Below are 17,599 nucleotides of genomic sequence, written 5' to 3' on the forward strand. Positions count from 1 at the left end.
TAAAACGATTGCAATACATTTAAGTTGAAAGACCAGAAATTCCCTAATTTTCCAAAACTGTCTGCTTATTTGCAAAGGTTGACAGGCATGGATGACCTCCTCACTCATGTTACTGCTAGCAAGTGACGAGTCCAACGATACTGAAACATCAATGCAGTATGACAGTGGCTCTCAAACTTTTTTTCAACAATTACCACCTCAGAAAACAATTGGACCTCCAAGTACCCCCATAATGTTCAAATACTGTAGCGTAGTAGGCCTAAGTAGTCATTAAAAACAAAGCCGAGGTTGTTTTTTAATTTTTTTTAACAAGTATATTTAATATTTTTGGCCACTGTAACATTATACACAGTTTGAACAGTAACACTTTGTTGAATATAGGAATATTAAACACTGTACCTTAATAAATTGATTATTTGGCATACCACTCGATGGAGGCCCAGAGTCCCTCAGTACCTCGATGTGTTCATCACTTAAAAAAAAAAACACATGACTGTTACAGCTACTCTGACATTTGACCGCAAAGGGTCACGCGACAGCCCGTAATAAAAGAAGCCTTCTCGCCGCGTTTGGACATCCGTTTTTGTCATTTTGATCTTACAGCGCGTAATAAAGTAAAAGATCTTATTTTCCACTTTGGCTCATTGAGTTGTGCAATCATATTCTTTTCTGCGCTGCTAAAAAATACCAGCTAAATATTATTATTATTATTATTTGTTGGTCAAAAGTAATTACTTTTGTTTTTTATGCAGAAGATGGCTATAATGAAACACCAACAAAGTATTGTGTCATTACAGTTAGTGAGTGTGCCAAACGTTCACTGAGGCATCATTTGCCTGTAACTACTGCTCGCTGAAATAAAAAAGGAACCCGGGTAAATGTCACCAATTGTGCAAGTGCTACTCGAACTCTATTTGTATAAATGTGGAAAAAGCCTCAAATCAAGTCTCCTCTCCACCTCCTGCTTGATTTGGGTACTCGTGTAAATCGAGTACCCAAATCACTTCAGTGAGTAACTCACAAGAATGCAAACAAATAAAAGGAATCAGGTTTCACATCACAATTTTTTTTTGTACATCTTTTGCCAAAACGTGCCTTTTTTTTTTTTTAATGATTTTGTTAGAAGAAATTTTAACTTGTCTGTCATGACATTTGACTCCCATCTTCTCCTCCACATCACCACAGTGCACTGCACAGTACAGTGATGAGTGCACTAAGCCAGTGTGTGTGTGTGCGTGCAGACACTATTTATTGTTGCCTGTCATCCCAAATCTCCATGGAGATGCATTCCGTCCACCATCTCTGCCTTCAGTGCAGCAACCTGGAGAGCAGCACAGGTTAGCTGGGAATGAATGTGAGCATGCACACTTACTGATTATTGCAAATAAATGCAGTGGTTAAACTCATGGATTGAACGTCAGATAGGAAAATATCTGCAACACAGCACTTTCCAGGCTCTGTTTTATTCATAGCTGCATAGACACACATGCCTAGAGATCTCACACACACACACACACACACACACACACACACACACACACACACACACACACACACACGCGCACGCACGCACACGCACACACACACACACACACTTGAAATCTGGCCTAAACAGTCTTTGAACAAATTGATGTGCTTTTTCATTTACAGAGCAGAGGAAATACGGCTAAAAAGGTGAGTTATCAAAATAATAATTTGTTATTATTTGGTACGTACACGTCACATATACTGTACATACAGATGAATTCCAGAATATTTTACTGTGCTACTTACAAATGTGCTTATAAACTAAAGCTATACACGGAGAGTGAAGTTGTTATAATAAACGTAAGGCCACTATGGTAGACTGTGAGAACAACAAAACACATCATGAGAGAGAAAGAATGAATGCTGTCCGCGGAAAAACACAACAGCTGCTTTCCACACGACTTGCAGGAAGTAATCAGATTACATTACAGCACATTGTCGTGCACCATTAATCCACATGAGGCCTAAGTGCAACCCGACTTGTACTGTAATTTCAATGCAAGATGCTCGTGAAAATGGACGGCAATTGTTTAGATTTGGTCCTGACTCAACCAGCAATGATACAGTGAATGTCAAAAGCAGACAATGTGATCTCAAACTGTACAAAAGGTTTACTTCACAAACTTCTTGTCTGATCTTTCCTGCATTTGGATAAAATATCTGCACACTAAATGGCACAGAATGAAGACACTAAGAATTGAACAGTTTTTGTCTAATCCTAGATTACAGTTACAGTTAGACTGTACGACCCCATATTGACAGGTTTTCTGGCATAACAACTAAAAGCTTTAATGAGTTCAAACAATCTACTTCTGCACTCCATACTAAATATACAAGAAAAACTCCCTTGGATGCGAATGTTGCTTGCTACATTAATCTAATAAATGATTAACACACTTTCTAGGTACAACACCAGATCATGCAATACATGCCATAAAACATGTTATAAACATTAGGAGTGTATGCAATTGCATTCATGAATGATAGAGAGTAAAAAATAAAACAATGTCCTCAGTAAAAATAATTCAGTCTACAGTTCCTTCAAGGGGAAGGGAAGAAAACAGACAGATGCGAACTTTGTCGTGCACCTTGAGTTCATGATCTTTTCTGTTTCTTTTAAAAGCCGTTCAGCATCAGGTTAGCGAGGTGACCTCTGTTTGAGTGTAGTTTGCAGGCGGCGCCAGCATGTCTTTGCAGCTCTCTGCAAAAGACGAGAATGCACTGATTAGAAGTGAAGTATTTTTTAATGCCATGACATGATTGCATGTTTATACTGTGCAGCAAGAGGGTGATCTGGAATAAAACAGTCACAAAAATGCCCACTTAATTCTAGAAATGAGATAAACATCTTCATTTAGGACGGGGGTTGGCAACCCGCGACTCTAGAGCCGCATAAGCGCCGCCCTAGTTGCTCTCTGGAGCTTTTTCAAAAATGTATGAAAAATGGAAAAAGATGATGGGAAAAAATATATTTTTTGTTTTAATATAGTTTCTGTCGGAGGACAAACATGACACAAACTTCCCTGATTCAAGTATTTGGCGAGCGCCATTTTGTCCTACTAATTTTGGCGGTCCTTGAACTCACCATAGTTTGTTTACATGTACAACTTTCTCCGACTTTCTGAGACGTGTTTTTCCACTTCTTTTTCCGTCTCATTTTGTCCACCAAACTTTTCAGGTTGTGCATGAATGCACAAAGGTGAGTTTTGTTGACGTTATTGACTTGTGTGGACTGCTAATCAGGCATATTTGGTCACTGCATGACTGCAAGCTAATCAATGCTAACAGGCTATTTAGGCTAGCTGTATGTACATATTTCATCATTATGCCTCATTTGTAGCTATATTTCAGCTCAATTAGTTCCCTTTAAGTCCTCATAATTCAATTTATATCTCATGACACTATCTGTATGTTATATGGCTTTTATTTTTTTGCGGCTCCAGACATATTTGTTTTTGTATTTTTGGTCCATTATGGCTCTTTCAACATTTTAGGTTGCCGACCCCTGATTTAAGACATTCTTTTTAATTACAATTTAATTTCTAAGTTTTCATTTCTATGAAGGGGTTTATACACACAAGTATGGGTAAAGCATCCAAAATCCACACAGAAAGGTTCCCAAAGAATTACCAGAAACAACTTTTTTAGGTGTGCAAGTCATGAAAGAGCCGTTAAAAAAAAAACACGTTTTTTACTGAATCAGAATGTTTTTTAATTTACTCGCTTATGTCACTAATTGTGCAACGTTTACCATGAATTGATTAACGTGGACCCCGACTTAAACAAGTTGAAAAACTTATTCGGGTGTTACCATTTAGTGGTCAATTGTACGGAATATGTACTGAACTGTGCAATCTACTAATAAAAGTATCAATCAATCAATCAATCAATAGCTCTAGTGTAGTTTGTGTAAATTAGCGCTGTCAAATGTAATACATTTACTTATGAATTAATCAAAAAACATTATCGATGTCATGTCGCATGTGGTTGTGTTTCCCAAAATGCGGAAGTACAGGCAGGAGCAGAAGCAGTGTGCAGGTAAGAGTTCTTTTAATTACAATGACGAGGCAAAAGACAAAACAGTGTGTCACTTGGAGGCGTACAGGAAGACCAGGGCAATAACTTGGTTCAGCAAGATAACTTGAACAAATGCAAAGCTATAGCATGAGGCTAAAATTCAACAAACTAGCAGCCGCAAGGACTGAAGAATGTACTGGTTGCCCGTGTTGAACATTAGACATGCGCCGAAGAATAGGCGATGTGGGTATATAAAGGTGTGTAATTAGTGATAGCAGCTGGTGGAGACACTAACAAACAAACAGAAACCTCCAACCAACGACAACGAAAACAAAGGAAGGCGAGGAATGCTACAGGCCCAAAACTAAACTCAAAACCTAGGAAAACAACAACAAAAGCATGACAAGTCCAAGCCATGACCTAAGGTACAGGTTTTGTCAATAGCATTACCATAAACAGAGATTAACCACAAGATGTATTATGATCGCATTTTACCTAACCGTGCATGGTTACCTGAAAGTTTTAGGTTGTTATATGGTCAGTGATCAGATCAGCGCAAAGATGAGTGAGGAGACTTTGACTGTTGTGCTCACTTGAAAAAAAATACTTCAAATTGAATCCTAACTGTACTTAGGATAAAACTGTCAGCAAAATTTGAGAAAACAAATGAAAACAAGTAAAACATTTTAAAAATGTTTGCGTATGTTATTTTGAAAATAAAATTGCATCTGTGTCAAAATATCGGGGTCATTTTTGGATTAATTTAAATTGGGTAAGCAAATGATTTACAGTGATGAATCATGATTAATCCAAATTCAAAAGTGTGATTAATCTAATTAAAACATTTTTAAATTTGACAGCACTAGTTTTAATAGAGTTCACCTCAAAAGGGAACTACGCTTCTTTAAGGAATGTTGACTATTGTTCCAAATCATCATGAAAGATATGACGGATGGATTTTTTTTTTAATGCATTCTAACTCGTAAATAAACACAAATAAATGTCTGCTTACAACAAAGCCAATGGGAAGTCCTCTATTCCGACCATGAAATCCAATAATTAACATCTAACACCCGCCAACAATACTCCATTTAGATTTAATCTACTATTAGTGAAATTGTTATTATAAAAGCTAGCACTGACAAACTATTTATAGCGGTGCCGTGATCACAAGTTTGTGTGCAGATGTTGCTGAGATCTGCTGCCACCTCATTTCCTTGCTCGTGGAAGTTTATTCTATATCATAAAACATTTCTCCCACCTGCATAGTAGAAGGATAAGGACATATTCTGACAATTTGGTACACTTTGACATCCAATTTAGACCAGGTAATGGCGAGAACGACGCGAAAAGACGCTTGGTCTACGCCCCCTTTCTTCGCGATGATTATGAGTCATTCTTGATCTAAACAGGAATATAACAAGATTCTAACAGTCGGCATCCTAATGACAGCAGACAGTGAGTGATTTTTTATTATGTTTGTTGGCTCTCATAAAGTCTGCAGTGAGTAGAAATCAGTGATGTAGTAGGAAAAAAAAGCAAAAGTTGTGGTGCGTTTTTGAAATTAATGCGCCGTGTATGCTTAAAATCAGCAAAAAAGGTAAATATTAAATGTTATTATAAATGTGTCCATTACTACATTACATTTATACTTACAGCATTTACATAAAACCTTAATGGCGGTTTTTGGATATTTTATACATAGAAAGAATAGAGTGGCTCCCACAGGCTCCATTATAAACAGACTTTTGATTGCATTTATTTAATATTTAGAATGCATAAAAAAAAAAACGTATGTCTTCTTCTCTTATATTAAGATTGAAAATGATAGGCTGAATTAAAAAAAAAAGAGCAGTACCCCTTTAAGCACCCACAATTTTTTCTTGAATCTTCCATATGTGATTGCTGAAGTGTATTTATCTATTTGGGATGGGCATATGAATCGATGAATTCATCTCTGAATGTTGATTAATCGTGCCTTAAAGCGTTTAAGATGAAATGTAGTGTACTAGACTGCAACCAGCATAGGCGCTGTTTGCAATCTGAGGAACATGTTATTAAGTTGGGTTAAAGTACACATGATTGGCACACACACACACACACTAGGTGTGGCAAAATTATTCTCTGCATTCGACCCATCACCCTTAATCACCCCATGGTAGGTGTTGGGAGCAGTGAGCAGCAGGGGTGGCCGCGCCCGGGAAAAATTTTAGGTGATTTAACCCTCAATTCTAACCACTGATGCTGAGTGCCAAGCAGGGAGGTAGTGGGCCCTTTTTTCATAGTCTATGGCAGTGGTTCTCAACCTTTTGTCAGTGATGTACCCCCTGTGAACATGTTTTTAATTCAAGTACTCCCTAATCAGAGCAAAACATTTTTGGTTGAAAAAAAGAAATAAAGTAAAATACAGCACTATGTCATCAGTTTATGATGTATTAAATTGTATAACAGTGCAAAATATTGCTCATTTGTAGTGGTCTTTCTTGAACTATTTGGGAAAAAAAGATAAAAAAATAACTAAAAACTTGTTGAAAAATAAACTAGTGATTTATTTATAAATAAAGATTTCTACACATAGAAGTAATCATCAACTTAAAGTGCCCTCTTTGGGGATTGTAATAGAGATCCATCTGGGTTCATGTACTTAATTCTAAACATTTCTACACAAAAAAAGAAATCTTTAACATCAATATTTATGGAACATGTCCACAAAAAAATCTTGTTGTCAAGCCTGAATATTTCATTGTTGTATTTTTTTCACAGTTTATGAACTTACATTCATATTTTGATGAAGTATCATTCAATAAATATATTTATAAAGGATTTTAAATTTTTTTTATATTTTTAGAATATTTCTAAAAAATCTCACGTACCCCTTGGCATACCTTCAAGTACCCCCAGGAGTACGCATATCCCCATTTGAGAACCACTGGTCTATGGCATGACACGGTCGGGGCTTGAACTCAATACCTACTGATCTCAGGGCGAACACTCATTAATGTGGAAACAGAGTGTGGTTGAGCAACATCCATGAAAATGTAAAAATAGATAAATAAACCTATGTATCATTATTGGTATTAAAAATTATTATATGATTGTTTGCCTAAAAATCTGTTTTGAAACAAGAATCTTGTTTTGAATCTAGATATCAATGTAGTGTTCACACTAATATTCCCGTGGTCAACATGCGTCACCGGCCCGTGAGAGGAGGCATCCACTCTGTCCGTCCATACTGTTAATGGAGACCTTTTAGTGGCAATCATGCAAGAGGAGTCACTAGAGAATATGGAAACTCATCGGAGCTTAGAAGCCTTTCTGTCTCTTTACGTCATTGGCGGGCTTCTCTCTCTCTTAGCGCCACTTGAAAGGCTGGCCGTGATGTCGTTAAGGGTTACTTGTTTGGAAACAAGCTGCCCGTTGTCAGGCTGCAAAAAAAATTTGATTCCAGCCAGGATGATATTTACTTTTGTGTGTGTAAATGGCAAGTGCTAGCAGAGACTTCGTGTGATGACACAATCCCAACATTTTTAAGGGAAGTGACTAATATCGCTCATCATCTATTTTATTAAATACATATTATGATTTAATTTTGGATTCACAGTCACTATTGTGTTTATTATCATTTCATATGGTGCCTTGGTCGTTGTCACTTGAATCCCTTTTGCTAGTAATGTGCAGTATAATGTGTGATATTTGCATGTAATAGCTATTATGTACAGCTCACACATGGCTCATCATTGAATTAGCCCCTCCCCTCTTTTGCTAAGATTAGTTTTAAGGTGTTCTGTTTTTCCTCAGCTTTCTATTTGTGTGATCAGAAGCAAGCTTTTATAATGATTAATTAAATATTAGAGGGGCTTCATGGTGGCAGAGGGGTTAGTGCGTCTGGCTCACAATACGAAGGTCCTGCAGTCCTGGGTTCAATCCCAGGCTCGGTATCTTTCTGTGTGGAGTTTGCATGTTCTCCCCGTGAATGCGTGGGTTCTCTCCGGGTACTCCGGCTTCCTCCCACTTCCAAAGACATGCACCTGGGGATAGGTTGATTGGCAACACTAAAATGTGCCCTAGTGTGTGAATGTGAGTGTGAATGTTGTCTGTCTATCTGTGTTGGCCCTGCGATGAGGTGGCGACTTGTCCAGGGTGTACCCCGCCTTCCGCCCGATTGTAGCTGAGATAGGCGCCAGTGCCTCCCGCGACCCCAAAAGGGAATAAGCGGTAGAAAATGGATGGATGGATAAATATTAGAGATAAGCAGATGTTATTTGAGCAATCAGATTGGCGAACGGCGACCTTCATAGAGTACCCACAAAGACTACGTTCACACTGCAGGTTATAATGGCCAATTTTGATTTTTTGGAGCTCAAATCCAATGTTTTTATGTAGTTTTGTATAGAATGTGAGATATAACAGGTTAATGCATACATTTATCATTTGTTTTCAAAACGGTTACAAAAAAGTGGGACACCAAACATTTACTGTGGGACCCCATTTTTATGACTTGATGGGGTGCCTGGGACCCTATTTTGAAAATTATTAGCGCCAACACTGACAACACATGACATCACATGCTGCACAGTATGTCCGCAGACGTAAACATGGCCCCTATTAATGTGGGTCTCAATCCAGGCACAGTGGTGGCCATTTCAATTTCAATTTACAAAGACAAACTCTTTGAGGTGCAGCATCTTGTTTCTCATGGATGTTCCAACACAAATACAGAAAAAACATATAATCACAATAATAGTCAACAAACCCAAAACCACAGTGTTCTACCACTTCCATAACACCCCTCATCCACTAGCTCACACACATATACACAATCCATTCCAATACAGTACAGTGGAACCTCGTCTTGCGAGCTCCCCATTGTACAAATGTTTTGATTTACGAACCAGTTCCCTCTGGGTACTCCGCCTTCGGCTTCCTCACACCTCCAAAGACATTCACCTGGGGATAGGTTGATTGGCAACACTAAATTTGCCCTAGTGTGTGAATGTGAGTGTGAATGTTGTCTGTCGATCTGTTGGCCCTGTGATGAGGTGGCGACTTGTCCAGGGTGTACACCGCCTTCCGCCCGAATGCAGCTGAGATAAACCCCAGCACCACCCGTGACCCCAAAAGTGCTCATTGTTTGTCGGCTCAGTGTTGCAGGCATTCACTACTGTGCTCAGTGCTACTTTGTCTGCTTTTTAATCGATTTTTGGCCGTTTTACAAAAATAATCTAGTTTTGCTAGCTCAAGGAGTTGAAAGTAAGCAATGGACTAACAATCAGGAAGTAACCACACCGTTATTGACACTGCCTCTTCCCTATCTACCTTTCTTCTGCAGCACGCAGAGAGGATTAACCATCAAGGCAAAGTTGATTTAATGTTGTATTCCATGTGCAGCTGAGATAGGCTCCAGCTCCACCTACGACTCCAAAAGGGGCAAGCGGTAGGAAATAGATGGATGGATGTACCTGCCTGTTAAAGTTAAGGAGTTTCGTGATTTCAAACTGAGTGCACAACAGGGCTAGCGACAGTGTGTGTGTGTGTGTGTGTGTGTGTGTGCGTGCGTGCGTGTGTGTGTGTGTGTGTGTGTGTGTGTGGACTGTTCAGCTCGTTGTTAGCGCCTTGCATGGCAGCACCCGCCATCAGTGTGTGAATGTGTGTCAAAGCGCTTTGGGCTCCTTAAAAAGGGGTAGAAAAGCGCTATACAAGTACAACCATTTACCATATGTTTTGGCTTTGTTATTTAATTGAAAGTTTGTCCATCACCTCTTGTAATATGGTGTTTGATATACAGTACTGTGTATCGATTTACATTGTGTTCAATGTGTACAAACCTTTACTAAAATAAGAACTTTTGTCAAGGCTGGAACCCATTATCAATATTTACTTTGTTTCTTACAAAGAAAGTTAATCCAATGTACTAACTTGTAGTGTTTAAGAACTCTATTCAAGAACCAATTATATTCATAAGTTGAACATCAGGTGCAACAGGATCTAACAGCAATTTGGAAAGAGGTAAAATAATTAAACTCTGGTTCGTAAGTGCGAAAATAAATTAGATCTAAAGATAAAAAAGAGGTAATATTACGTTCTTGTGCAGAGAAAGAAAGGTGAAGTGCAAGTGCTGTAAAAAAACAAGGCCAGGAAAAAAAATCGAGTGCAGCATGGAAGTGCACGGAAAACTAACACTCTTCAAGGTTAAAAAGCACTTTAAGGCAGCCAGGAGCAACAGTTGGAACTAAATAGGCTAGATTAACTGATGGCAAACAGGTGTCCTTGGAAAAAAAAGGACAAAAAGTGAAGGTGCAGCAAAACAAGGAATTCAACAGGAAGTACAACCGAAATTGGATCACCAGGACAGGATGTGATATAGAACACAGGAAAAAAAAAGTCTAAACTGTCATGTGTGATCATGAAAGGTAAAGAACTTTAAAGAGGAAAGAATAATTTCAAGGATTTTGTGCAACTAAAGTAAACCATTTTTTAACCAACGTATTTTGCGTAGGCTATCTAGAAGAAGTCGGGCTATGACAGTTTGTGGGGCAGGTCTATTCCAAGGAGCATTTGGGTGACCAGTCGAGGCCAGTAATGTTCGAACATTAACGTGAGTTCCGAAACAACGTTTTCTGTTTCTTTGTCATTTCTTTTCACACCCATCTATTTTGACATTTTTGTCACCTGTCATTGACGTCTCGGTCAGATAACCACGACCTGAGAGTTCAGTCTGACAAAAATTTGATTTTAATGTTTTGGCTTCATAGACAACACGCTCGGATGCTGTACATGTTGCTGACAACATAACATACCATAAAGCTACATGCCATTACATATAATCAAGTACTGAGGACACTTTCAGGAAGCATGCTGAGGTGAAACACCATTTGCTTGTAATAGGTTCTGTCAAAAGCATCGAAAAATAGTTTCACAGGAAGCAAACTATAGTAAGTGCTCCTTTTATGTGCTGTTCTTTTTTCCTGGCGTTCTAATGATCTTTCAGAGAAAAATGTATCTCAGCACAAAGTGGCATTTTGCTGGAAAGCACCTTTAGTGCTGTCAAGACTTGGAGACAAGAGTCTGGATGGTAGGATTCAAACTCCGGATGTCGAGTTTCAGAAAGTAATAGACATCACTTTATATTTGTGCTGAAGTCAGGCATGTTAAAGCCATCTGGTAGGCTTAACATAGAGAATGCAACTTTAAAGTTTTTGCTTATTTAAACAACATGTTTAAGTAACAGTCGCTGGCAGCAGTTATGAATAATTATTCAAGAACAACTTTTTTCACTGAGCAAATACAGACAGACAAATGATGCAATTTGAACTACAAGGCTCCTTCATCGATCCACTTTTGAACCCTCATTTGACTAATGACGAAAAACTGCCCTCAGTCGCAATCGCATTCTACAAGAGAGATGACTAAAGTCTTGCGAGTAGAAGTGGGTGCATATAAGAAGAGCATATACACTATATTTCCATTTAATGAGCGCTCTTAAACGCGTCAAGCTTGGGGTCACACAAGGTCTACCCCCATGTTAATCATGCACCCAATGCACCCAAGCTTTGTGAAATCAATGCAACTAGGAAAGTAGTTTTGGTAACGCTTAAAACGACCAAAATATTGTAAATATTATACTGTAAATATTATATGTAATCATGAATGTGCCTGTTAATACATCACATACATATTTCAAGTTACCAGAAGAGTGGAAAAACAAAGCTCACAAATAAATAGATCCAAATAGCATCAATCTCACAGATTCCCGAGCCATTTTGAGTTATTGAGGAAACCAGTCACGTGATCCGTGACGCAGACGTAGCAACCACAGATCCCTTCCCCATCAACAACAAAATGTGCTCTTTGTGAGAGCCAACAACTGTTACTTTGGGAAAAATTATGATCCTGAGCCTGATATTTTTTATCCTGAACACAAAGTGGATGAGCAACAGGTTTTAGAAACCGAGTGCTAAACGGGCGCAGCTTTATTGTGACAGTACAGCACCAGCAGCATTGCTAGCTGCTAAACATACAAACTAACATACTTGCCAACCCTCCCAATTTTCCCGGGAGACTCCCGGATTTCAATGCCCCTCCCGAAAATCTCCCGGGAATACCATTCTCCCGAATTTCTCCCGATTTCCAACCAGACAACAATATTTGGGGCGTGCCTTAAAGGCACTGCATTTGGTGTCCTCTACAACCTTTTCCTCCGTACAAACAGCGTCCCGGCCCAATCACATATATGCGGCTTTAAAAAACACATGGCTGAATGCAAGGCATAGTTGATCAACAGCCATACAGGTCACACCGAGGGTGGCCGTATTAACAACTTTAACACTGTTACAAATATGCGCCACACTTAGAACATAAACACAACAGAACAAATACCCAGAACCCCTTGCAGCACAAACTCTTCCGGGACGCTACAATATACACCCCCCGCTACCACCAAACCCCGCTCACCTCAACCCCAATCAATGAATCAATCAATCAATGTTTACTGATATAGCCCTAAATCACGAATGTCTCAAAGGGCTGCACAAGCCACAACGACATCCACGGCTCAGATCCCACATCAGGGCAAGAAAAAACTCAACCCAATGGGATGACATCGATGAGAAACCTTGGAAGGGACCGCAGATGTGGGGACCCCTGCCCTGGGCGACCGGTGCAATGGACATTGAGAGCATCTACCATGATGTTGTGAGAATCCAGTCCATAGTGGATCTAACATAATAGTGAGAGTCCAGTCCATAGTGGGGCCAACAGGAGATCATCTTGAGCAGAGGCAGGTCAGCAGTGTCGAAGAATCAATGGAAATTGCAGAAGCTGTTCAGAGCGGAATATTCAAAATAGCTGACTGAATTTGTTGCATTTTGTGATGTTTAGACAGTATTTTCAAATATTTTGTGGATCGTAAATACAATTGGATATGGTTTAGTGATACAATGAAACACAAATAAATACATAGTCAACTTGTTTTTCCACTCTACTGGTAGTGTAAAGGGGAACTTCACTTTTTGGGCAATTTTGCCTATAGTGCACAATCATTGCGAAAGGCAAGAGCATTTTGGCTAAATGAAATAAAAGTCCGCTTATAAAGAAGTCAATAAGAGATCCTCTATAACGCCCATAAATCCCTCTAAAAAAATATCCAAAAAGCACCAACAATATTCCTTTTACATTTTGTGACTTGAATATTAACCAAGTATTGGCAATATTGTTATTATAAGCGCTAACGCGGACAAACTGTTTTTTAGCAGCGCCGTGATTAGAAGGCGCTAACAGCTTGTGCTGCCTGCATTGACGTCAATGTCTGCGTTGAGCTGCTTTCACGCCTCTGAGCTCAAAAGTTTATTCTAGATCATAAATAATGCCTCTCACCTGGACAGTAGAAGGATGAAGACATACTCTGACGAGTTGGTTAACAAGGGCATTGAATTTAGACCCAGAAATGGTGTGAAAGACAAAAAAAAAGACGCTTGGTCTGCACTTGGTTCCACACCCTTATGAGTCATTCTTCCTCTAAATGGGAATATATGAACATCCTAACAGTCGGCATCCTAATGACAGCAGACTTTGTACAGCAAGTGATGTTTCATTATGTTTGTTGGCTCTCATGAAGTCTGCAGTGAGTAGAAATCACTGACCTTGAAAACAAAAAAGCAAACACTGATGTGTTTTTGAATGTACAGCATAGGACACATAGCAAGAGTGGTCCTCAGGTCCTGTTGATCAGGAGCAGTAGCTCCACAGCCACAGATCCACTATTAACCACTAATATCACAGTCAAAATGAAAGCTTGTTCCCATAGGCACCAAAAACTGTTAATAACGTTTAGACAAAAGTGTATATTATATATACTATTATATGCATAGTATTTATATAGGTGTGTGTGTGTGTGTATTTTGGGTATATGCATGTGTGTATGTATGTGATTATGTGTGTATATGTATGTATGTATGTATGTATATATATATATATATGTGTGTGTACATATATGTGTGTGTTGTGTATATATGTGTGTGTGTGTGCATATGTATATATGTAAGTGTGTCTGAATTTAAATGTATTATATATAGATAATATATAGCATATATGCAGCAACCACTGAATTGAATTATATTATATGTATTATTGTATTATATATTGTGTATATATATATATTGTATATGTATAGGGGTGGGACCAAATAAGTTTACTTCTTCCCACTCCCTTTTGAGCCAATCTTGACATCTACAAAAGATTAGTCACATGTAATGTTTTCAATGTAGGTGTAAAAATAATGTCTATATATATATATATATTTATTTTGTATTTTATGTCATTCTTTTGTTTGCATGGTTCAAAATAAACCATTCATTCATTCAAATCAATACGCTGCAGAATGCTTAAAAATGATCGAAAGATGTAAATATGACATGTTATTATGAATGTGCCTGTTACTACATACCATATGTACTTTGACTGTATATATGAAACCTTGATGGAGGAGTTTGTATGTTTTTTGGACATTTTATAGACAGAATAGAGCGACTCCCGTTCACTCCATTGTAAGCAGACTTTTGCTCGCTTTTATTTAATATTTAAAATGCATTAAAAAAAGAAAAACCTTTGTGTTCTTGTTTTACAGAAGGATTGTGAATGACTCCAAAAAAAAAAAGTTCAGTTCCCCTTTAAGCATGTATATAAAACGTCATTATAGATTTTAGGATGTTTTTTAGAGGGCTTTAAAGGATGCATAGATCAGATCAGCATTACTGCACCTGCATTTTTATGACTAATCAGCATTTTTTTTTCTATCAAATTGAATTATGTTTATATAGCGCTTTTTTCTAGGGACTAAATGTGCTTTACATAGTGAAACCCGTTATATAAGTTACATTTAAAGTGTGGGTGGCACTGGAAGCAGGTGGGGAAAGTATCTTGCCCAAGGACACAACGGCAGGGACTAGGATGGTGGAAGCGGGGATCAAACCTGGAATCCTCAAGTTGCTAGCACGGCCACTCTACAAACTGAGCTACGCCGCTCCTGACGTATACCATTAAAATACACAGAATGGGGAATGATGTGTGTGTTCTTGTTTCACATAAGGATTATGAATGTTGGGCAACATTTAAAAAAAAAAAAGTGCTGTTCCCCTTTAAGTAGTGAGCATCAAGTTAAGCATGTAAACCACTGTGATCAAAATACGAGTACGCATCCATAAACACACCGAAAAATAAAGTTGTTATAGGTGCCTTATTTAGGTGGTAAATGAATGCAGACTAAGCCACCTGTAATGGGTGTTTGGCGATTATATTGTACAAGAAACATCTTGTAAGTAATGTAGTGTCCCGACAGAGGCACACAGTCTGACACTATTTTTAAACGTTAGTGCCGACCCTAAAATGGCAACAGCAACCCTCATAACCCTACTAGCATTTTGGATGGAACAAGAACATAGTACTTCCTCATTATGCACCATTGACGGTTACAATAAGCATGGTTGCATTTACCCCTAGAATTACAGAATTATGAGCATCAATATTAACAAAATTATGTAGGTTTTTGTATGTTCTCTATGGTCTTTATGTCTATATGTCCTACTTGTTGAGGATTTCATTTCTCATTTTGAATTAATTACTTCAAATTTAAATTATGTTATTGAAGTATTTAAATTACTAATATGTTCAACTTGATTGTTACACAATGCAATTAATATAAAAAAACATTGTTTTTTCTTTTTACAAACATGTTTTCAAGTACCAGTTCAGGTCAGGCACCACTTAAGCACCGGCACCATTTTTTCAAGTAGAGATCGACAGATTATCGACTGGGCCGATTATTTGCCGTTTTTAGGTATATCGGTCGCTTTTTCACTTTCTCTTACTCCTGCAATGTTTGTTGTTTGTACGCAGTATATTTATTCTACTTAGCTCCATTTTTTGGCCGGAAATCCAGTTTTGGAATAAGTTGATCTCAATTCATTTAAATGGCCAACATTGATTTGTGTTTTTAATTACAAGCTGACTCGTGAAACCAATTGAGCTCCTAAGTTGAGGTACTACTGCATTTTGCATTGTTTTCTGCAAATACAACTACAAGTATTCTTTACAAAATGTGTTTTCGTTCATATTTTCAGTTGTTCTGGAGCAGATTCCTTGATAAAAATTATTTGTTATGATAACAATCGCTTTGGTTTTTATTCTAACAATCTTTTGGAATGGATTATGAGATATCTCTGTATATATTTTCATCATCAAAAATGTTATTAGATTTATAGACCAAATAAGTGGCTACAATTGAAGCTGAAATGATTCCTTTAAAACCTGCAATAGCTCAAACAGGATCGGGACGCAGACATAAATGCAATACAGTGAGTCTAAAATCAATAACGTCATACCTAGACATCCATGTGGGAGTGTTTGACTCATGTCTGGGACTTCATGTGTGCAGGCATGATAGTCTCCATGAATAACTTGACTGACTAGTGACTAGACAGCCTTCTTGTCAGCTTGTGTCGCGTGTGATTCCCTTCTTGAGAGGAGAAAAGAAGATGAATTGCGGTCTACAAGTAACTCACCACTGTGGACGCCGGGGTCTCCTGGGGTTAGGAGGAAGCAGGTGGCTTCTTTCTTAGATCTATCTCGCCCTCGGGTGCAACGCAGAGACCACTTTTCATTGGGGGACAGCGGCTGGGTCAGACTGTTGCCTTCCTCCTCTGAGAGGGCCACGTTTGCATCCCCGTTCTGTTTGGAGTCTGACAGCAAAACAAAACCCACAGCGATAAATGCCAAAGCTTTTAAAAAAAAAAAAAAAAAAAAAAAAGAGTCCCCCGACGACTGGGACTCTAAGGTAGAGCAAATTGCATGAAACCTTTGTCTTTCTCTGAGGAAATCCAATTTGACTGCCATGTAATAAGGAATAATTTAATCTTGTGCGCTACAATCTTTATGACTAAGCAACATTCATCTAATTGGTATATCCTCTGGGAGAAGGAGTAAAAGGCAAGACATACAGTGGACCTGAATGTAAATATAAGAATCTAACATATACCTAAAAGCATCAAATAAATGAACATTCAAAACATGGACGCACTATTGGGACACCTGCCCATAACACCAACAGGAAGTGCCAAATAGATTATAACATAGTAATAGAGTTAAATAAAAAGCAAGCGATGTTATGCAATATTATAAATTAGGGCTTTCAAAAAAAATAAGAAAACTCATGTTAACAGGGACAGCGTGGCTTTTGGAGCGTAGAGCGGCCGTGCCAGCAACCTGAGGGTTCCTGGTTCCATCCCCAGCTTCTGCCATCTTAGTCAAGTCCATTGTGTCCTTAAGCAGTACACTTTATCTTAGCTCCTGATGAGTTGGGGTTAGAGTCTAGCACAGCAGCTCCCGCCATCAGTGTGTGTATGTGTATGAATGGGTGAATGTGGAAATAGTGTCAAAGCGGTTTGAGTACCTTGAAGGTAGAAAAGCGTTCTACAAGTACAACCCATTTACCAGACATGTGATTAATCTCTGAAAATCATCACATTAACTATGTATGAACGCAGAATAATAACGCAATGTTTTT

At 38.4% G+C, this 17,599-nt stretch overlaps 1 protein-coding gene across 2 annotated transcripts in view; it reads right to left on the reverse strand.

The window, feature by feature from the left end:
• Positions 1-1,123: 1,123 nt before the first annotated feature.
• The window catches only part of kcnc4 (potassium voltage-gated channel, Shaw-related subfamily, member 4), a 66,745-nt gene continuing 50,269 nt past the window's right edge, over positions 1,124-17,599 (reverse strand). Inside the window, exons 4-6 of one of the 2 annotated variants that reach the window (XM_061903571.1) lie at positions 16,599-16,775; positions 2,616-2,728; positions 1,124-1,321 (exon numbers count right to left, since the gene is read on the reverse strand). In XM_061903571.1, coding sequence (XP_061759555.1) covers positions 2,661-2,728; positions 16,599-16,775 — 245 coding nt within the window. In that variant the 3' untranslated portion in view covers positions 1,124-1,321; positions 2,616-2,660. Of the gene's footprint in view, positions 1,322-1,505; positions 2,729-16,598; positions 16,776-17,599 lie in introns of those variants that run through there. The other variant, XM_061903572.1, reaches the window with a different exon arrangement.

The sequence above is a fragment of the Nerophis ophidion genome, linkage group LG06 (assembly GCF_033978795.1).
Source record: "Nerophis ophidion isolate RoL-2023_Sa linkage group LG06, RoL_Noph_v1.0, whole genome shotgun sequence".
In the NCBI taxonomy this organism is placed as follows: Eukaryota; Metazoa; Chordata; class Actinopteri; order Syngnathiformes; family Syngnathidae; genus Nerophis; species Nerophis ophidion.